General features: G+C 44.7%; 1 protein-coding gene across 4 annotated transcripts in view; it reads right to left on the bottom strand.

The window, feature by feature from the left end:
• Positions 1-4,216: 4,216 nt before the first annotated feature.
• Positions 4,217-22,485, bottom strand: part of LOC146026059 (serine/threonine-protein kinase Nek4-like) — a 56,998-nt gene continuing 38,729 nt past the window's right edge. For 2 of the 4 annotated variants that reach the window (XM_083156406.1, XM_083156404.1), the window contains exons 7-16: positions 20,405-20,779; positions 18,234-18,290; positions 17,546-17,659; positions 13,346-13,483; positions 12,396-12,465; positions 11,311-11,399; positions 8,788-8,879; positions 7,815-8,008; positions 6,625-6,763; positions 4,217-5,881 (exon numbers count right to left, since the gene is read on the bottom strand). In XM_083156406.1, the coding sequence (XP_083012532.1) occupies positions 5,764-5,881; positions 6,625-6,763; positions 7,815-8,008; positions 8,788-8,879; positions 11,311-11,399; positions 12,396-12,465; positions 13,346-13,483; positions 17,546-17,659; positions 18,234-18,290; positions 20,405-20,779 (1,386 nt within the window). In that variant the 3' untranslated portion in view covers positions 4,217-5,763. The remainder of the gene's footprint in view (positions 5,882-6,624; positions 6,764-7,814; positions 8,009-8,787; positions 8,880-11,310; positions 11,400-12,395; positions 12,466-13,345; positions 13,484-17,545; positions 17,660-18,233; positions 18,291-20,404; positions 20,780-22,485) is intronic. The other 2 variants (XM_083156405.1, XM_083156407.1) reach the window with 2 other exon arrangements.

The following is a 22,485-nucleotide window of genomic DNA, read 5'->3' as shown; positions in this document are numbered from 1 at the left end:
AAAAAATAAAATCAGCATGTTCACGTCCTTCACAAGCTCGTTATGGAGCTCGAGAAGCCACTAACAGATATTCTGTGACTGCAAGAGTTGTTGGTAAAAGCAGGAGTGTTTTGACAGTCTGCAAACTGCTTTTGGGGAGGAAGCACTGTTCCCAACATATGTATTTGAGTGGAATGCAGAATTTTGGTATGGGAACCTGTCCCTGCAAGACAAGAAGCAAGACCGTTGATCTGTGTCTGTCGTTACCAAGGACAACTGCTATTTGGGCCATAGTTGAAGTGAACACCTGGGTGACATGGCCTAGTAAGTGGAGATAGGCATCTCAACGGGATCTATCCGCTTGATGCTCCATAGAAAGCTTAACCAAGGTTTCTGCATGCTTGCTGCCCCATCAGCTGACTCCAGAGCAGGAGGAGGTTGGGGTGATTTGGTTCTGTGACATGCTGGCCAAGTTTGATGATGGTTACTTAAACTCTGTCTTGTAGAACATCAGTAGTGATGAAACCTAGATCGACCGTTTCAACCACAAGACTAATCAGGCTGCGCAGCGGACCCCAGTTGGAGATACAGTGCCACAGAAGTTTCAACATGAGTGGCCAAGTAGATGGTGATCATGTAGCAGTGCATTGTCACTGTGGACTGGTATACTAACCTGGTTCCGGTTGATAGATCTACAGTGTCTAGATAGACAGTCTATAGGTCTACCCCAAATGGTTGACCGGGTCAAAAGGTAGGCACATGACAAGGTTGACATGAGTTATTCACCATCCATGTTGGCATAGTGTGAGAATATAATCGTGTGCCGAGTGTAGCTATAGTAAGTGAGAGTATGTGTTACACTAATTGGAGGTCTATATGGACAGTTGTTGGCATTGACACAGAATTGTGAAAAAATCATGTCACCCTTTTCATGTATGTTCCTTTCCCATGTCTACTGACTTTCCCATGTTGACCTTTTGGGGTAAACCTATTGATTGTCTAACTAATAATCCACACCAACACTAACTAATGCTTGCCACAAATGCTGGAAGCCATTTTAATTTTAGAACCACATTCATTTTCAAATTTAGGATATAGCAGTATGGTCAAAATACAGACTATTATGCCCTCTGCTCTCCCATCCAGCCAATATAATTATAGGACATGAGAATTAGCATATTTGTGAAATGCCATTAGTGGGAACTAGAATAATATTTCATAAGAGCTATTAGGATCTATCATTGATGAGATGTAGGAATTTTTTTTTCCAATTAATAAAACAGTAGTGAACAGAATCATAACACTCACAAAACTAGTAATGGTGCTTTATTATCTAGTTTTAAAGTAGGCATTTAAAAATAAATAGAGATAAAAACAGTTATGATGTGTACACACGGCAGCTATGCGAGTCCTGATAGGATCAGATGGTATCGGGACTCGCATAGCACGGCATGCTGCAGAGGAACAATTTAGACTATATAGTGCAGATCTGCACTATATAGTCTTGGCTGCCCTCACTATATCGCTGCCGATTTGCGCTCGTTAGCCCTAAAAAGCTGACAATATGTGATATGGCTTCCGATGTTCACTATATCGGGAACATCGGAAGCCATATCGCCCCCGTGCTTACACACCATTAGAGATGCAGTGATACATAAAATATGAGCTGAGCAGCAGGCCGGTGTCATAGACCAAAGGTGAGTTGCAGGCGGTTGTACTAGTACCATGGGGAGAAGTGGGTGGCTGGTAGGAGACATTGGGATTTGGGTGGTAGGCAGGTGTCAAAGGCCCCAGGTAGTAATTAGGCGAAGATAGGTGCAACAAGCCCAAGACAGCAAGTAAGTGTCAAAAGCTCAAAGTGGTAATTGAGCTGCAGGTAGCTGCCACAGACCCAATGTGGTATTCAGGTGGCCGGTATGTGTCAAAGCCCAAGGTGGGAATCGGGTAAGGAAGGCAGGCAGGCCCAATATGTTATTTGGGCAGCAGGTAGGTGCCACATGCCCAATGTGGGATTTGGGGGGGCAGGTAGGTGCCACAGGCACAAGGTGGGATTCAAGTGGCAGGTAGGTGCCACAGACCTAAGGTGGGATTAGGATGGAAGGTAGGTGCTACAGGCCCAAGGTTTTGTTTGGGCCGCAAATGGACCTTATTCTGATTGAAATGCAACGATGCGAAGTTCGTAGTGATGTGTGTCTTTTCAAGGCCGCCCGCCATTCGCAGGGCGAATTTGCCCACACAGATGCAAATGGATGTGGACCATCGAATGATGTGGAGCATACAAGCAAAACTAAGACATTCTTAGGTGTCTTAGCTTTGCGTGTGTCCTGTACGATTACAGGGTGGGCAGCTTATATCCGGTGATGTAAATTGCCTGCCCCGGCACCTGTGTTATCGGGACATTACTATGAAAACACCCAGTGGTTTCATGAGAATGCCCATGAAGAGCTGGGCATTCCCATGGGCACATACCCTGGCCTGCCACCCCGCCTGCACTGTTTTGTGCAAGCGCCCAGCGAACACTACTCACCGTGGCCGCTCGCACACAGCGCATGCGCAGAATAAAAACATTGCACTCTCATGCAAATTTGCATGGGAGCGCACAAACCAGAATAAGGTCCTATAGGTGTTAAAGGCCCAAGGTTGTATTTGGGTAGCAAGTAGATGTCAAAAGCAAAGGTGGGATTTGGGCAGCAGGAAGGTGTGAAAGGCCCGAGGTGGGACTCCAACAGCAGGTAGGTTGCAAAGCCCAAGGTGTGATGCTGGTGGAAGGTAGGTGCTACAGGCCCAATATATATATATATATTGGGCAGCAGGTAGGTGTTAAAGGCCGAAGATGGCATCCAGATGGCAGGTAGTTATAAAAGGCTGAAGATGCAATTGTGTGAGGTGCGCTATGTATATATGTGTGTGTAGTGTGCTGTGGGTGCGTATGTGCAGTACTGTCTGTACAATGTGTGTGTGGTATATGTGTATTCCCAATTATTCCTAATTGTTCAAAGCCTCCACCATAATGTAGAATGTGTTTGCATTCATACTCAATGACGGCAATGAAATCAGGTGTGTTCCTTTGTCAACTGTTTCCCAGATCGTCAATCTTTTTTCAGATCATCAATCAGGGCAAATTGAACCTTGGTGTTTATATTTCTAAGTGAAATTTCACAAAAATGGCTTCAAGGTGCACACCACCGGGTCCAGAGGTAGCTGGTTGCCGAATCTGGTGGGTCTGAGTGCAGCGGTCTCTGCAATGCAACAGACCTGCACACACACACTCTTCAACTTATTATATAGATTTTAGTTATCCACAAGTACAGATTTGGTACTGTGTGTGTGTGTACGTTCAAAAAGTACTTCCAGGTAATGAATCTGTTTGGATTAGAAGTTATCTGTAAAATGGGTAATTATATCTACCAATAATCACGTACTGCCTACTGTATATCACTGTAGCATGGACATAAAACAGGGCTCTACAAATCTCGGGGGGACAGGTTGTCCTGGCGGTGTTCCTGCTAGTTTGTGTGGGGCCGGGGTGCCACGCACCCGTTTTACCCTGTATTGGTACGCCCCTGCCCTGTCGCTGATAGGCTGAGCGGCGGAGGGGTGGAATGCGGCTGTCAGAGCTGTGCTGACAGCCGCTCTCATTAGAGGTCAGCGTGGCAGGGGGCGGGATGCGGCTGCCACGAATTACCGTGGGCAGGTGCTGGGATGGCGGCGGAGGCCGGTGAACAGTACTCACCCTGGTTTGCTGGTTCTCAGTGCAGGCCGGTGATCCACACAGGTGGCCGGCGCAGATGATGCAGCTACGTCATCTTCATCCGCCACCTGTCCTGTCATCTCCGCCCACCACCTCTGTGGATCCCCGGCCTGACCACCCGCAACCCGGGTTAGTACCCCTACCCCTTTCACATTGGCCAGGACCCTGGGTTGAACCTTGGAACAACCCTGCTCCGTAGCAGGGTTGAAATCCTGGCAAGTTTTTCCTGGAATTTTGACCCGGGAACCTTACAAATCTGCGCTATTCGCAGGTTGTTCCCGGGACCAACCCGGGAAATTAGGCTGGTGTGAAAGGGGTATAAGTCACATTAATGTAAAACAGTTAATCGTCTTGCTAAATAATTCTACTAGAAGGACAGCAAGTACAATTGTATACATTAATCATTTTGGTTTATTAAACATGAAATGATGAAGAAAGTTGGATTTTCAAAACATTTTCTTTTTCACAAGACCTGTACCACAAACATTTAGTGAACACCTGTGATACTTTAATATGTATACAAAGTTACATAGCGCTGAATTGAAATTAAATCCATGAAGTTCCCATTAGAAATAAAAATAAGCATTTATACAAGATGGGTAGAGGGCAGGAGTAATGCAGCCCATACACGGTCCGTTTAACGGATCCGTTTGGGGCTTAATTAGCACACATCGGATCGGATCCCTAGTGCATGCAGTGTGCATGCACTGCGATCCGATCCGATGTGTACCTAGTACAAAAAGTATGTGCAGCACATACTTTTTTGTACCGTACTATGTGATGCGCGGGAGCGCCCATCGCATAGTACAGAACGGAGCCATACACAACGGACTGTGTATGGGCTCCTTAACAAATACAGAGAGCAGTGACCACTTGCCGCTGTGGCGTTACAGATTAGCATGCAAGGACAAGATTAACCAGGAGGTACCAGGGAATATTGGCTGAGAGACCGAATAACCTGATCTGAGGGGAAACCTTCTGTACATGAGCATAATAATTATTCACAGATTATTTTGCTATACTGTTCTAGGTGACTGAACTAGCAACTTAGCATTCTCCATAGGCAGAAAGACAGGACATGTGAACAGGAAACTACTTCACAGCTAATTGCCGCCTAAAATCCCTGTGGCTATTCAATTAAATAATATCCCCCCCCCCCACACACCTAAAGTAGGAAATTAGCACATGCAAACCCACTGATTCTGCATAAAGAGCCTAATTCAAGTTTGTAAGTGCAGCTAAAATGCACACAACTGGACAACATCATGTTGTATTGCAGGTGGTGCACATTCAGAGAGAGTTAGATTCCGGTGGGGTGTGTTCAAATTGAAAATCGAAATTTTAGTGTAAAAATGAAACAGTCTAACATTTGTATACTACATGCAAAAGCAGCCAGTATTTATGTTGCACAGGAAAAGTATGCAGGGTGTTTTAGAATTTAAAATCTGCCCCACCTACAGAAAAACATGGTTTTGCCTAGTTGCTTGTTTTTTTACTTACAGTACAAACATGATTCAGGCTTAAACTGCAGATTCAATGGTTGGTATTCAATTGTTATATCGCACCCAATCTCCCATCTAAAGTGACAGGAAAATCATGATGCAATTTATATTTTTGTGCTCCTTATGGTCAGATTTAGACACACGTTAGTGCATTCAGCTCACCAGGGATAGCAAGCTAAAATACTGATGAAAAACAATTGAATACCGCCCAATGTGATTTTGCCAAGAATCTCTCCTATAGGAGTGTAGGGTAAATTTAATGATGTTGCAGTTCCAATGGCACTTTACCAGCATCGTTCAAAATTGAATTGCACCCTAATGTAATATTTCCAACATATGCCTTGTAATGTAGTCTTCAAAAACATCTCTGATGTCCTGTAATTGTAACACAAATTGAAAACATTCCATTGTAAATTTGGCAATATTAAAATATATTGCCACGGATGTTCCCTCTGTACAAGGGGGAAAAAAAACAGAACAGATTTCCATATAAAAATGTAAAAGAATAAAAGTGTAAAAAATATATGGTTTTCAGAAATTGCCTATCACAATCAATCTACAATTTGAAATTATCTTCAAAAAATTTAAGTTGGTGAATTTTCTGGTTGTAGTCATCATACTTGTCTCCCAAGAGTTTCTGTAACTGCAACTGGAAAATAAAAAAGGCAAACGGATAAGTGAAATGGGGACATACAATGGGGCAGAATTCCAGAAACACACAAAGATAAAAAGAAAAGGAAATGAATAACTCATGAATAACTACAACACTTAAGAAACCCTTTATCAACTAATGTTATTTAGAAAAATAACTTTCAACGCAACTTGCTATTAGAGAGTATATTACATTACGACCCTATGACAATTGGAAACTACGTTTACATTACGGTTTTCCAGCGCAGAGCAAGTCATCGTACTCTCCATTGGAAAGCTGTTTTGTTTAAGTAAATGCTCTTCATTAGCAATCACTCACTACCATTGGAGCAACCCTTACGTTCTGTGAAATTCATAATTATACAGTACATAGAAATTAATCCAGTCCTAATTTATGCAAAAGCAATATTTTATTATTATGGTGCCAACGTCATTATTATAATATAATATTCATACAGGCACATTGGGGTATATTCAGTGACTTTTGCGAGCTGTAACAGTGTGCCGTGCTAATGGCTCGCTGTCACAGCTCGCACGTGAAAATGGCGTGTGCGGCCGCTAAAACAGCAAGGCTCGCGGCTACATGCAGCGGGCTCCCTGCATTAGCCGCCAGCCTTGCTGTTTGGGGGAATCCTCGTCGTCATCTGACAGCGAGGGTTTTCCCGGAATATTGAAAAGGGTGAACGGCCGGCCCCATTGAATACGGGCCTTTGTGTGTACTGGAAGCATACATGTACTTACTGTACCTCTTTCTGCCTTTCATCTTTCTTGTTCATGACAACATGCACTTCCTCCAGGACCTTAACTCCAAGACCCTGCACAACATCGGCCCTCAGAGCTTCAATCACTCTGCGGAATTTCTCGGAAACCGTTACAGTATCTGAACAAAGGAACATGTGACATTGGTTTATTTTAGGGCTTTCTGCCATCTAGCTTAAGAGTTTCATCATCTATTTACATACAGTATATGAAGAAACAAAAGTAAAGTAAATTAGGTCTATTTACTCTTATTGAAGTATAATAAGAGGATAATTATTTGGGGGCTCTTGATGCAGATGTAGGACTAGCTGTGACGATGGTGCCGGACACTTTAGGGGGCTGTACTATTTTTTGGCAATTAAACATGGTCATCGATCCATTATAAAAACATAAATGCATTATATTCCAGTAGTAGTCTGACTCAAATTTAGGATTAATCATGTGGTTTTTCCAAGTCCAGAGAGATATTATTAGCAAATCCTGGTGATGTTGTAATTACTCAATAGAGCGTTTATGTTTTTTCAGTACATACAGATGGAGCCTTCTTCAGCTAGCCTTCTCTGGAGAGCCATGTCTCACCAAGGCCTATTGTTCTCAATTGCAATACAATATGAACAATACAGTAGGGGATTAGAATAGGATTAAGTCCGACAGCTTTCGCTCACTTCATCCTATTAAAGGGCCATATGAGGATGACTATCTGTATGTATATCCCAAAGTTATGCATTATGAAACACGGGCTATGAGGCCTAGAGCTGTAGGTGGTCCAAAATTGACAGCACCTTCCATGTAGCAAGTTCATTTCAAGAAGATGGGTGCAATGAGATGACACAGTACAATATTGCAGAGTGAGTGGGAAGCGAAACACTGCAGCTCTGTTCACAGTACAGCCTCCAGAGCAGGGGTGGGCAATAAGTAGACCTCTGGCTATTGATGAACTACACATCCCAGCATGCCTTGCATCAGTTTCAGTGTGACCAAATAGCCAAACTAAGGCAAGGCATGCTGGGATGTGTAGTTCATCAACAGCTTATTGCCACTTATTGCTTAGAGCCTCGGAGTATCCGCAGCATTGCTTTCATTTGTATAAATACTGTACTTTTTCTCATCTGGTTGCCTGCATGTGGAAAATAAGACTTAGTAAGATCAGCGATTACTCTGCATGCGCTCACCTGATGGTAAGTCTTGTAAGCAGATATCTTCTGGGTCCTCCGCCGCTCTGCCATGTAATATTAATGTATCTCTGTATTTTCTGTGGAGTCTGAATTCATTACAAGGGGCTGGGGGCATTTGGCCTTTTTCCATGCATAATGTTTGTGTCATCAGACTGACCAGATCATTCATGTCCCCAGAGTCTGAGTATCTCCTGAAAAAAAATTATATATTTTCATTTCAAGGAGTAATACAGGCTACATCTACCTCCTGCCTACAGAAGACAGAAACACGTGTAACATTATTTTATTACAGAATAGTTTTACTACAAGTTAATAGAATAATTTCTATCGCTTATTAATACCCCCCCCCCCCTATAAACAGTTATTCACAAGGGTTGCGGCTAGTTCCTATCCTGTAAATGTTGTTTTGACCACGTGACCCCACCTATATCCCCTTCAGTGTTAGTTGGTGAGAATAGCGCACTCAGGGTAGTGGGGAGGAAGGGGGAGGGGAGAGTGGAAGAGGGAAAAGATCAGTGGCAGAAGGAAGAAGAATGTGCCCAGTCTAATGAGATTACTGTGACCCACCAATTTACTTGTATGAGGGGATTGATTAAACGAATACACTTTTCTTGTGAAGACTATTACTTTATTAGCAAAATTTACAAAAAGAGGAGGACTGGATGTGGGGGGGGGGGGGGGTGTTTCCTTGTAAGGGGTGCCTCAATTGAGGCGGGAGAAGTCCTGGATAAAAGTGCGTGGGGGTTGCTTGAACCCTAGAAAAGGGTGCCACCCTGCCACTCACTTGGGAGGATGTGTGAGGAGGGGGTCCTTATCACTGTGTGTACAGGGCTTTACATCATCATGCTCGGTTTCCTTGCGCAATGCTGCATTATTGGACAGTGTTTGTCCAGAAAACATTTTATAACTACACTTATTGGAGTGAATAGTATTGTATGTGCTGTAGTACGGGAATAAATCAATCATTTACCTTTCTTTACAATCTCCCTCAGATTTATCTGTGGAACTGGTGGAGGAGCTGAGATCATCCTCCGACAACAGATGTACAGAAGTTTGCTTTTTCTGTATTAATAGAAAACATTTTGTTTATTATACTTAAGAAATGTAGTAACCAATGTGGCAATCATTTACATAGCAAAATGAACTTAGCTTTTCAGTTTAAATGAGCAATACTGCCCCCTGCTGATAATACAGTAAAGTAGAGCATCTTGCCCCTTTGTAACAAGGTTTTTTGGAAGGATGAGTCCTTGTCAGGGCCAGTGCTAGTGACCACAATGCCCCAGGCGGGGAGGGGGGGGGGGGGGGTGATGCATCCACCGCCGCGACCAGGTCACTCCAGGGGGGGAGATTCTCCTGGGCGGCAATTGACAGCGGGGGCTCAGGAAGCGCTGCTCTGCTATGATGGTGCTTGTGCTGATAGTGAGATAGCGCAAGTTCAGTGTCCCCACGCGCTGTGTGTCCGATGGCACCATCATAGCACAGCAGCGCTTCCTGAGCCCCCGCTGTCAATCACCGCCCGGGAGAGTTCCTGCACATAACCACCGCTCACCTGCTGTACGGTAGGGGTGGGGTAGTGGTGCGGGTGCGGGCGCTGCTGCAGCTCACCTCACCTGGGTCCAGGGTGGGATTGGGGGTGCACTGTGACCTGCTCCGTCCCAAGTGCCGTCCTCCAGTGGCCAGCGCCCTAGGCAAACGCCTAGAGCTGCCTAGTGGTGGCGCCGGCCCTGGTCCTTGTTCACATTTTTCAATCTGGTTGTCTGATGTAGACAGAAAGGGCCCTCTCTTTGTGTTTGGATGTGGTCATAAGTCAGCTCTGTACCCACTCCAATGCTATGTCTCTCCTTCCTCGCCCAGCAGCAGCTGCTGCCGCCACTGCCACCAGCAGGCTGCACTCCTAGCTCCCTCATCTATATGCTGATATTCATAGGAGGCGCGCATCTGTGGGCAGCATAGTGGAAGGAGGGGGAGTACTGAGCACTGACTTTATGGGATGCATCTGTGCTTGGGGGGAAGGGGGAAGCACACAATGGCCCTTATTCAGATCTGATCGCAGTACAAATTTGTACTCAAAATGGGCAAAAGCATGTGCACTGCAGGTGGGGCAGATGTAACATGTGCAGAGAGAGTTAAATTTGGGTGGAGTGTGTTGAAACTGAAATCTAAATTGCAGTGTAAAAATAATGCAGCCAGTATTTATCATGCACAGAAATAAAATAACTCACCCAAATGTAACTCTCTCTGCACATGTTACATCTGCCCCACCTGCAGTGCACATGGTTTTGCCCATTTTGAGAACAAATTTGTACTGCGATCAGATCTGAATAAGATGTGGTCGGGGACAGTGGAAAACTCCTTGCCCCTCCATAGTCACCCGCTGCCTCCCTCTTTCATCACTGTCACCCCTTGCCATCCTCCATTACACACTGCCTCTGTGCCATCCCATGTTACCAATTGCCATCCCCTTATAAACCTATGCCTCCCCTGCCTCTCCCTAGTCATATACTGCCAATCCCCTGTGCCCTATGCTTTTCTCAACTCCCACTGCCTCTCCCAGTCATTCTATGCACCTCCACGCAGTCAATGCCTGTCTGCCTCAACTTCTCTCCCACTGCCACACTCTGCATATCCCTACCACCCACTGCTACCCAGTTAACCTCTGCCAGCCTCATTCAACCACTGTTTCTACATGTCACCCTCTGCCTCCCCATGATGCCTCCTTCTGACTCTCCTAAGTCACCATTTACCTCTATCCATCAACACCCCCACTACCCATTATGAACTCAGTCACCCTGTCTCTCTGCCATCCCATCACCCCCTGTCATTGTCTGCATTTCCCTGCTAGCCACTGCTTCTCCATTCTACTGCCTCTTCCTGCCATCCCTAAAGCCTTCACAGCAGGTATAAGCTTTAACATTTGCATGAATATATTAAAAAATACATGCAAGGCAGGGACTCTGAAAGGAGCTCATCTCTGCAATTGTGTAAAGTAATGAACTGGTCGCTTTAGGGGTCAGTTCTCTTCTGTCCTGTGCCTCCAGAATGCTGCTGTGTATGCTTTGTAAGGCACTCAAACCAGGAATCAAGACTCCAAACTCATTAACTGGGGTGTAATGGAACATGGCAGGGGTGGTACAAGTTATTTCTTTAACACAAGCCATGTTAGCTTCTAACATTTTATATCACACAGTCTCTTATTTGTAGGCCTAGAAGCTGAATATGGGTGATTTGGAAAGACAAGTGAAAAAGGAAAGGTACAGTACTTTGTGCACATGTGAAAACAGAGGAATAGTGCCAGTGGCAAATATTCACTTACCAAGAAGCTTAACTGCTTTCTGTAAAGCTATGTAAAGCTCCACACCACGCCGTAGGGTTTTTTTTTTTTTATAACAGATTTTAATTACACAGCCCCATTGACAAGTGTTATCTTATGAGGATATTCCTTACCAATGATATAACAATGCGCAGATGCATTATCTGAAGATCTAGCACTCACCCTATGCTCACTTGGCAATGCCCGATTGACAGGATGGATTTCTTGGGCTATCTGGAGAACTTCAGCAGAACCTCTTCTGACAGATGGTGCTTGTGTAATAAACCAAAATCAAATAGATTAGTAGCTGGCTTCCCGGTATAGAGTGAGTAGTCAACTTTGGACAACAACCCATAACAAGCCTGTTCTGAAAGTACTACTATAAAATGACATGCTAATTACCTCGAGTATTGTTATCCAGTTCAGATGGATCTGGATACCCACTCCTCATTGTAATACTTTCCCTTTCTGAGATGGGCCTTTTTAAGACAAATCATGCAGTAGGAGCAAGGTGTGCATTGCTGAACAATTACAGGTTTTGGTGGAGCCACTGAATAGGGAGAGGATACCAACCAAACCCCCAACTAGTAGCCAGGACTTTACGTAAACAATATATATATATATATATATATATATATATATATATATATATATATATATATATATATATATATAAAATATACATACACACACACACACACACACACACACACACACACACACATACACACATTTTGCTTTATGCCCAACAAGCTAATGAGTCCCTACAGAGAACACTCCAAGAATGATTGATCCATAAGACAGGATGACACAACCCTATCCTATATCTGAATACCACAAGACAGAAACATAAGGCAATGACTTGCTTGATGGCCACACAGAGCAGTAACACAGAAAATTAACCTCCGAAAACAAAGTCAAACCTGCAAAGCCAATAGTACAGGATAATTAACTTATGGAGTAGGCACCAAGGTTACTCTACCCACAATATACAAACCACTGGCAGTCACACTAAATAGCAGCAGTTCATACTAGGAAGTAGATTTACTAAGGGCCTGATTCAGACCTGGTAACAAGGCTGCAATTTTTGCAGATGGACAAAAACATGTTGCACTGCAGGTGGGGCAGATGTAAAATTAGTGAGAGTTTCTTGTTTCTCAAAGACTGAATTGTTCCCATCGGCTGCACCCCTACTCTAACTGCCAACAGTGTCCCCCAGAAAGTATAATTGAGAAAACAATATATATATCATCTTTAACATAACTCACCGGATAGAGATATTTCTTCTTGAGATTGTTTTAGTCGTCTTCTCTCTCTTGCGGACAAAGGACGATGATCCTTTATAGAAGCAAATTGACAGTAAACAGTAAAAAGATGACTGCAGCGTAAAGGCAAAAGGTTTAGAAGTCAAGTTATATCCAGTAGATGGCAATAAGGTCAAACCCATGAAAATACACACAATTAGAATGAGCCATCAATGAACTCTCAATCAAAAAGCTTCATTTTAAAAGGGCAACACAACTTTGTGTTGTGTAAATATAATCCCTATTACTTTTTCATCGCATTTGTCACTTCAACTGCATCTCATTCCATTTTTAGTGAGTTCTCCACAACTGGAGGCGAGTAAGGGAGGGCCGCATGCCCCGGGTGATGTATGTGATACCCATAGGTAGATGCAGGGATGGGGGTGGATTAGAAGGACCCAACCCAAATTACTGCCTTGCCCGGCTGACAAAAATCCTAGTTTCAGCCCTGATCTCCTGGTACAGTCAACACAACCCAACCCCACCCCCACCCGCTACGCAATCAATTTCATCAGGCTTGCACAGAATAGTGGGAATTACTTTTTATAAATTCTGTTCAAGCCGCTGATTAAGCCACTTTTTTGAACTGTTATATTTATTTGCTCCACACTATGGGGTATATTCAGTGCTCGGACGGCGAGCTATGACATGAGTAGTGCCGATAGCTCACCATCAGTATTCAACTGCCCCTTCACTTGCCGCTTCCACCTTGCTGGTTCTTTTCAGCAAGGTGGAAATGGCGAGTGCGGCCATCAAAACGGGGGGGCTCATCACAGAATGCAGCGGGCTCGCTGCATTTGCGGCAAACCTTGCCATTTTCCTCGCCACAGAAACCACCTCACCGGCGGTATTGAATACCGCCCAATAATTCCACCTGTGTTGCAGTTATTTTGCCAAACACAGACATTACAGACCTGAGAGGAAGCGATGTTGTGGTTTGAGCAGTCTGCTGATGTAGTGCCTTTTCTCTCTGGGCTGCTGTGGGATTTTGTCAAAGTTCGGTGATGTATGACAGGAGGAGAAGGCAGAGGTCTCGGGCATAGCGCAGGAAACTAGGAAAACATCAATATTTTGCATAATTATTACGTTTTTGCAACCAATGACCTTGTGGAGAACATTTAACAAAATAACTAGGCGGTTACTAGGAATCCAGTTGAACTTACAACATTCGATAAAGGGCCATTTACTATAATCAGGTTCCAATTGCATTTATAAAGAAAGTCCAATTTGGAGGACCAAAGATTTTCTTTTATTACTGCTAATAATTGCTGCTTTCTTCTGAAAAAAATTGGTGCCATTTTCAATTTTCACGCAAAAACACACAGGATAACTTCCCAGATCTAGGTGTTTTTGCGATAACAAAACAGAGTCCATTATTGCAAATTTTTCTTGGGCAGGTGTAAAAAAAAAAAAAATCCACAATACTAGTCAGTAGAAATCTTTTAGCCATTATAAATTGAGGCCAATTGAATATGCCCATATGTGTGCTAACTTTTCATAGCCATTGTCCATATAAAATATTGCTTATTGCTATAAAATTACATTTGGTTGATATGGGAAACCTCCATTTTAACTCTCTCTCTCTCTCTCTCAAAGGTTTGATACATATAAAGGACAAGTAAGCCCGCTTGAAGCAAATGCTTTGAAAGCCAGTGAATGTAGTTTCACTTGCTGCCAACAAATGGCAGTGTAAGCCCGCTCTAAGCAAATCCTTCCCAACCTAGTAGATGTAATTTCACTTGCGGCCAACAGATAGCAGTGTTTCGGAGCCGCACGGACATATATATAAATGATAGTTTGTTGTTAGTTTCCTTTTCATAAGTTTTAGAAAACCCAGGATTTTGATAGTAACTAGAGAATCAACAACTCTCTATATCAGCTTTCATGCAATAGCCAGATCTGGAACATTCATAACCCACTGATAACACAGTCAAAGCCATCTTGTATTAAGAGGCGAGATTATAGATCAATGCTAAACAGGAGCACCGCATATTCCCCTTTTCTGAAGCCTGACTGGGGCAAATCCATCTTGGATTGCACCTGTAAAAGGAATGTGTGCATTTTGTATCCATGGTGATGATAACGACTCAAGTAAAAAACACTTTTATTAGAAAAATGATATGCATTTCTAAAACATTTTTTAATCAAACCACCAAAAACAGTTTCAGTACTACTAAATATGGGCAGTACCAGTAAAACCTAAATGACAGTTATTAAAAATTGTAATGTCCAAGGCTTATAACTAGGCCCACAAATCCGCCCTCACTGGGCGAAGGGAAGCCATATACGATGGGCCTCAACCACGATAAAGTACTTAGGGGTATACATCCCTAAACACATTTCTGATCTCTATAGACTCAATATCACCAAAATATTAAAACCTATTTCAGCAGAACTGGACAACTGGAGACATCTCATGGTCTCATACCTGGGACGTGTTCACCTACTCAAAATGATCACATTCCCAAAAATATTATACCCTCTCCAAATGTTACCGGTTCTCTTAACGACCCCCGATGAGAAACTCATCAATACCACATTTCGAAAATTCATTTAGCAAAATAAAAGACCACGAATAAGTTATCTTAAGTTACAACAACCAGTCTCCAATGGTGGAGTAAATCTCCCAAACCTAACACTTTACAATCAAGCCGGAATTATACGATATATCCGTGACTGGATTCACACTACAACCAACCACACGGACACGGACATCGACCAGTCATTTTTGCCAGACCAACACTTACTTTCCTTTTTACACTGCCACAGGAACTCAAGGACTCAATCATACAAAACCCTCTGCTGATGACGACATGGACTGTCTTGCACCGCACACGACATAAATAGAATATTAACAGCCATCACTCATTGTTTCTCCCACTCCTGAACAATCCTGAATTCCAGGATGGTTCGGCAACACACCCATTTACTTCCTGGAAATCCAAGGGGATAAGACACATTCAGGCCCTGGTTGATAGCACGGCTACAGCACCATTGTCGGCACAGGCCCTGGTAGACAAATATGACCTCCCTGCCTCACAAGCATTGGCGGTTTACCAGGCCCAACACTATGCTAGCTCAGTACTCTGACACCTATTACCGACTGACCGCACAAATGAATTTGATGCGCTACTCTCTAAACCTACTTCCGGCAGAAAAGCAATTTCAACATACTACCAGACCCTTCACGTACCCATTGACCATTCTAAATCACACACGGGCCTGTCCACATGGCTGCGAACATTCCCTCAACTCACACTGAAACACCTACAACGCTCCTTTCTCTACTCATGGAAAACACTACCAGCCTCAATGTATAGAGAGATGTTTTACAATATCTATCATAACGGTTACCTCTCCCCACACCGTCGATATTTGATGGGCATCTCAGACACAGATACCTGCCCAAAATGTGACAGCCCCACTGCAACATTCCAACACCTCATGTGTGATTGCCCTACCATTAAACGTTTTTGGAAACAGGTACAGGGATTCTCCACTACATTTTTATTGAATCGCCTCCCATTGTCGGCAGAATGGGCAATCCTGGGCATATACCCAATGGGAACGCCAATCCTTCAAGAAAGCAAAAGGATGATGCTTATAATATCAGTGGTAGCCCACAAATGTATCTTGCATCAATGGATCCAAAGGGACCCTCCTTCTATACCTCTGTTTCGAGCTAAGCTATTTCACATGGAGTGGGTGGAAACATCCCTCCAAAAAGAAGAACGTACGGAAACGTTTTTCCAAATATGGGAGGGCTTTATCGATTCACTATCCAATGACCTAAAGTTACAAATCCACAAATGCTTTCGTTCCACCCAATGGTACGAGACCTGTGTCCTCACTGGGCCCAACCAGATAGACCTTCCGACAAACACGACCTCTGTGTGAGTGGTGGACTGACTCGGGCCACGGCCGCCCCCTAGGTATCATTGTTCAGTAATTTCACATGTTTTTCTTTAAGTCTTCTTATTTTTTAATGTGAACTGTGTTCAAGAATGATAACAATACCAAAAACAAAGGAATGTTTCTTGATGTCAATGTGTGCTTTTCAAAAGTTTCACTGCAACTGTGAATTATGGGTACTTGTTTCCTAGCACGGCCACACCGATTTCCATCGGGGTGGTCGTGTCGGAAAAATCGCGTCCATCGCATCGCATGCGATTTGGTCGCATGCGATGCGATCGACGCGACCGACCCGATTTTTTTAATTGAATCAAATGTGAATAGGGTCCCTGGGACCCGATTTTACATTGGATTTAATGTAAAATATTCCCTAGACCCCCAAATTTTACAACGTAAACCCCACCCCACGATAGACGCCAACCCGAAGCGTGGCGAGCGCAGCGAGCCCGCGAGGGGCGGCGGTGCGCGTCCTCCGACCTTTTCATTCCCCTATTATCCACGTCGGCGTGGAGTTGAGAATATATAGTGTGGCGAGCGCAGCGAGCCACCGAGCCCGAAGCGTGGCGAGCGTAGCGAGACCCGGGAGGGGACGCGTATAACCTCACAGGTATACGCGTCCCTCGCCACGCTTCGGGCTCGGTGGCTCGCTGCGCTCGCCACACTATATATTCTCAACCCCACCCCAACGTGGATAGTAGGGGAATGACGCGCGCGATGCTTCCGATTTCAATGTTAAAAAATATTTTAACATTGAAGCCTATGGCAAAATCGGGGGCATTGCGTCGGTCGCGCCGGGACCAATGTTAATGGTCCCGACCGACGCGATGCCCCCGATTTTTCCTTTGCCGGCAAAATGGACCTGATTTCAAAGGAAATCGGGTCCATCGCGGGGATCGTGTACCTTAACTTAAAGGTACACGATCCCAAAGATTGTGGCCGTGCTAGGAAACAAGTACCGAATTATGTTATAACTATGCTCAATCCTTAATAAAAAAAAAAATTGTAATGTACTTGATAGTTTGGCATGCCTGAATAAGAATGTGCCTAGTAATAAACAGTCCCAATTAAAAAAGTTACCTCTAGATGGCTCTACAGCAACATTCATTTTCATTTTGTGCAAGTGGGGGAGGTTGTAGTGGTCAGTTAGAACCCTTAGGTGTTTCTTAGCAAACAATTCCCCATTATGGGTCTACAGCTGTCACCTGCTCAGAATGTTCTGTCGAGTCCTCTTTGATCCTTTGTCTCCTCTTTCTGGATACAGATGGCTCAGACACAGAACTGTGAGGCTGCATTTCAGTTCTTGCCACAGCTTCGGCCTAAAGAAAAACAATGCATGCTATAAATGCTGTTCTGGAATTTGGATAGGACCATCTGCATTGGATTAGGTTGACATTTAAAAAGTCGACATTCATAACATATCAATATTTTATCAGTGTGTATATGATAAATGTTGACATGGCCAATGTCAATATTATGACACTATAGGATCTATTCCATACGGTGCGCAGTGAATAGCGCTGTAAGGGATCCCCCAGAATTATTCTACTCCGCGCACTGCTAAATTGGGGAATTACGGTACTCGTGGGGGTTTAATCGCCCGTACCGGCATTTTCCTAATGAAGTGCCTCCCGCGATGCTGTTTGCCCGTGCTAGGGTTTAAAACGGCATCACGCCCTAGTTTCTGCCCGCACCGGGATGGAGTTAGCAACGCGCTGATTAGAATACCCGTGCACCGTATTGAATCGAACACTATGACTTTCAACATATCATACCACACCTGTTTATATGCATCTAGTATAGCTTCCCTACAAATGAATACTTGTAGATAATATGGAGGCCATGATTATTTTCCCTGTATGAGATACATTGATATTTGTAAGTTCCACTTACAGGTTCTGTAACAGGGACAAAGGGTTCCAAGAGCTTGTCTGTAGAGTCCATAGCTTCCTGCACACACACACAAATAAAAACAAAAAAACATTGGAACCTAGAATTTCTGTAATAAATATTGCATATACAAGTCTAAAAAATGATCTCTTTTTTCTCCATTTAGGTTCAAAACACAAAGAAATTAGAACTGCAGAGCTCCAACAGATGCAGAATTTGTAGTGGTGGGTTTGTCTCCATATCATTATTACAAGGAAAGGTGAGGAGTGTGAACATTACTTGCATTACAATTACACCTGCATTATTACTAGTGCAGTTTTATTTAAAGTCCCAGCCCGACCGGGAGTGGATCGGCAATAGCCCGGGTCAAGGCTCTGGTGTAAAAGGGGTATTACATACAATAAGACTGATTGACCTTAACCCATTTCCTGAAATGGAAGTAGATGAAGATCAACAGAGCTGCTCTATTGCAGAACTGGGCCTTTCATCTAATAGAGAGGCCACAAGATTACTAACTGGGATGCCTGAGCACACACCAGATCACTGTTAAGGATTAAAAGCTGCTCTGATGCAGGGGGCGGAGTCACCCAGTAGGTGTGACAGGAAGCTCTGCATATACACAGCCGGTTCTAGCTTTGCATCCTTCAGGACGATTGAGACCGACTGGTCTCAAAACTGAAGCCAACAAACCCCTCGGTTACGGTAAAGTGGTATGACAATGTCTAGGTCGATCACTAATGTTCAACAGTGACTAGGTTGACACCTAAAAACGATTGCCATACCATAGGTTGACATTGCCAGGTCGACAAACGCTTAAGGTCAACATGGACATGGGTGACACCCACAAGGTCGACACGAGATTTTCATGGTTTTGTCTATGTCGACATATATAGGCATGGACAGCGTATAAGTGTCCCGCGACCCCTGGCATGGCTCACTGCACTAGGTACACTATTATATTATCACTTTATGGGCCTGATTCAGACCTGTTTGCTAGGCTATGTATACTGGCAGCCTAGCAAACAGGTCAGCGCTGAACGTGCCCCCCGCCCCCCCCGCCCCCCAAACGCGAGAACACATCCCCTCGCATACGGCCGAAAACATTCATATGATTTATCTCCCCATCGGAAATAAAGATCTAAACTGACCTTTATATCCGTCAGCTACCCACCCCGAGCTGGCAGCGCCACGCCTGCGTTCCCAGGGGAATGCCCAGCGCTTTTAGGTGGACCCCCATAAAATGCTGGTCACAAACACCTCGGCAAGTGTGATACTCGGCGAAGGTGTTCGCACAGGGGGTCTGCACATGCACAGACCCCCACTATTGGAAACGGGGCCAAATTTGTCCCTGTCTGAATTAGGCCCTATGTCCACTTTGATAGTAAAGTATGAACAGAGTCGGTCTACACCAGGCATGTCCAACGTTGGCCCTCCAGATGTTGTGAAACTACACATCCCAGCATGCTTTGCAATAGTTTTAGCATTCTCTAATAGCAAAACTGTGGCAAAGCATGCTGGGATGTGTAGTTTCAAAACAGCTGGAGGGCCAACGTTGGACATGCCTGGTCTACACCCAAAAAAGTGAGAAGCTTGTGTCAACCATTTCTATGTCGACCTTAAGCTTTAGTCCACCTTCAGTTAATGCCAGCCGATGGTATGTCAACCATTTACAGGTGTCGAACTAGACGTCGACTATTAGTGGTTAACCTAGTGACTGCTGACTTACACATTGTCGACCCAGGGACTGCATACCCAACCCCTCTACCTGTGGTGCTGGTATTTAATAAAAGAGGGTCAGCAGCTGCTCTTTTTAACAAGATTTGGGTGAGGTTTTACTTCAAAGTGAGATCTATATTGCAGTGTAAAAATAAAGCAGACAGTATTTTTCCTGCACAGAAACAAAATAACTCACCCAAATCTAACTCTCTCTGCACATGTTACATCTTCCCCCCTGCAGTGCACATGGTTTTGTCCATTTGAGAAGGAATTTGCTTTTGCAAGGGCCAAATCTAAACAATTATTAGGTAACCAGGGTAGTATCCACTTACCTGGAATCCCAAAACTGCAGCTAAGTTCTGCATTTTAGTTCTTGTAAATCCTTTCCCCAAGGGGTCTAGCTATAGATCTCGCTCTATATGACACAAATATATTTGCGACAATAAAACATAACCAACCTGGTCTATCTTTTCTTCCCTTTTGGTGCCTGGCTGTAAAAGCTTCATAGTGTCCTCTTCATCCTCCATGCTAACAGGAGAATCTAGTGACACTGGATTTTCCATGTTGCGGCTGTACGCTGCCTGGGGCTTTGTGCATATGCCCTGTGATTGAGGACCATTCTGTATCACTTTACTTGGAGCATCATTTGACGTGCAGTCATTCCGAGGCTCAGGTATCAAATGGTTGTCAACTGGTGATGTTTTGTCATCAGGAAGGATATCAATGTCCACCTTGCTGAGGGTAGAAATAGACACTGATGTGTTGTTCATGTGTGGGCGGTCAGGAGCAGCTGGGGAGACCGCTTTCATCTTTACTGGACTTTTCATTTTATTCTGAAATAAATCATTGGGCATTAAAACAAAACGGTTCCAACGACGCAATGAGTAACTCGGTCATGTGCAGTAATGCGCACAAATGCTAATTAGTTTCATCTGAGCTAAGTTTTACAAGAAACCTGATCAAGATCAATGATGATATTTGAGTCAATAGGAAACACAGGTACAAAAGAAAGGTGAAATGAAACCACAATAAGGATCTGTAATAAAGTAATCATCACTATTTATAAGCTCCAAATACTATGGATATAGCACAATTTATAGGCATGGATCATGTGACTTACAAAGCAGCGTTGTACCACACATAGGGGTCTATGTACTAAGCAATAAAGTAGAACAATAAAGTACCACCAATCAGCTCCTAACTGTCACTCTCCTTGGCTTAGTACATCAGCACAATACAGAGAAGATATTTAAGTTACAGCTTGGTACACGTGATCAGATTATCTTTAACGATAACAATATTGTCAACGATATTTATGTGCATATTAGCTAGTGTGTACTCACTATGGGGGTTATTCATGACTGCACATGAATTTGCTGAAATAGTTTTTGTAAAATGAAATAAAAAAATAGCTTATTGGGGGCGTGGCCTGACTGTGGAAGGAGCAGGACGTGTGTATCCTGAGCTCCTGCTTCGGGTCTCCAATATCCACTCTAAATCAGAGCCCTCAGCGCCCATCCATCCCCCCAGAGTCTTCTTTCAGCTCGGGGACCACTAGAGAAGGTGAGGGAACGGCTGCGGAGTCGGGGGACCTCGTTTCGAGGTCCCTGCGGATTGTGGCCTAGTACCCCCTAGGAGCCGGGGCCTCGATTTAGCCAGCCGCCTGCCGGGAGGACGAACACAGCCCAGGAAACACCCACAACGCCAGGCCAACCTGCGTTTGCCCTCGGAGGAGCTCCCCCAGCCCAGCACAGCTCGCCCACGAAGCGGCATCCCCGCTAACGAGGTAAGGGGAACCGCCGGGAGTAGCAGCGCCGATATCGCGGCCGCCATATTGGAGGTGGCGCGGGCGGCAAGGCCTAGCCGGCAGCCGCCGCAGCATACGGCGGACCCGCGGACCCCCACCAGCAAGGCTCCCCCTGCACAGCTGCGCACAACCGCAGGGCAGTATCCCCGCTAGAAGGGCAGGGGGGATCACAGAGAACAGCAGCGCCCGAGTCGCGGCCGCCATATTGGAGGTGGCGAACGCGGCAGCCGGGCTATTAACATCCAAAGGGCAGCGCCGGCAGGGAGCAGTGGCCTCGCTGCCCCCCCCCACACACACACAGTGTGTAGCCACAAGGACTATTACTGGCCCTTTACTCTAAGCCTCTAGGCCCAAGTCGCGGACGCCATATTGGCGTCGGAGTGGCGTTCCACAGCATAAGGGCAGCACCATCCAGGAGCGGTGGCTCCTCTGCCCCCTACCCAGCGGGCACGTATAGGGAGTATTGGCCCTCTTCATTAAGCCTCCAGAAAGGGCCCCGGACCCTTCCCAGCAACAGACCCGACTGGGATCGGTAAAAGCCTTATCCTGTGTATACATACAAGGGCAAAGTTAATCCTCCCCGCACCTGTACATCTGGGGCTATATAGCCAAAACTGCCTTGCGTCATAAGGGTATCAATACAAAGATAAAGAGCGGTTACACGAGAACTGTTGTGGGGAAACAATTGAAAAGCTGAAAAGGTCTCTCCCCCTGATGATCAATTTCTCTACT

The sequence above is a fragment of the Crinia signifera genome, chromosome 8 (assembly GCF_055691185.1).
Source record: "Crinia signifera chromosome 8, ASM5569118v1, whole genome shotgun sequence".
NCBI classification, from domain to species: domain Eukaryota; kingdom Metazoa; phylum Chordata; class Amphibia; order Anura; family Myobatrachidae; genus Crinia; species Crinia signifera.
This window is presented reverse-complemented; position numbering and strand designations above follow the sequence as displayed.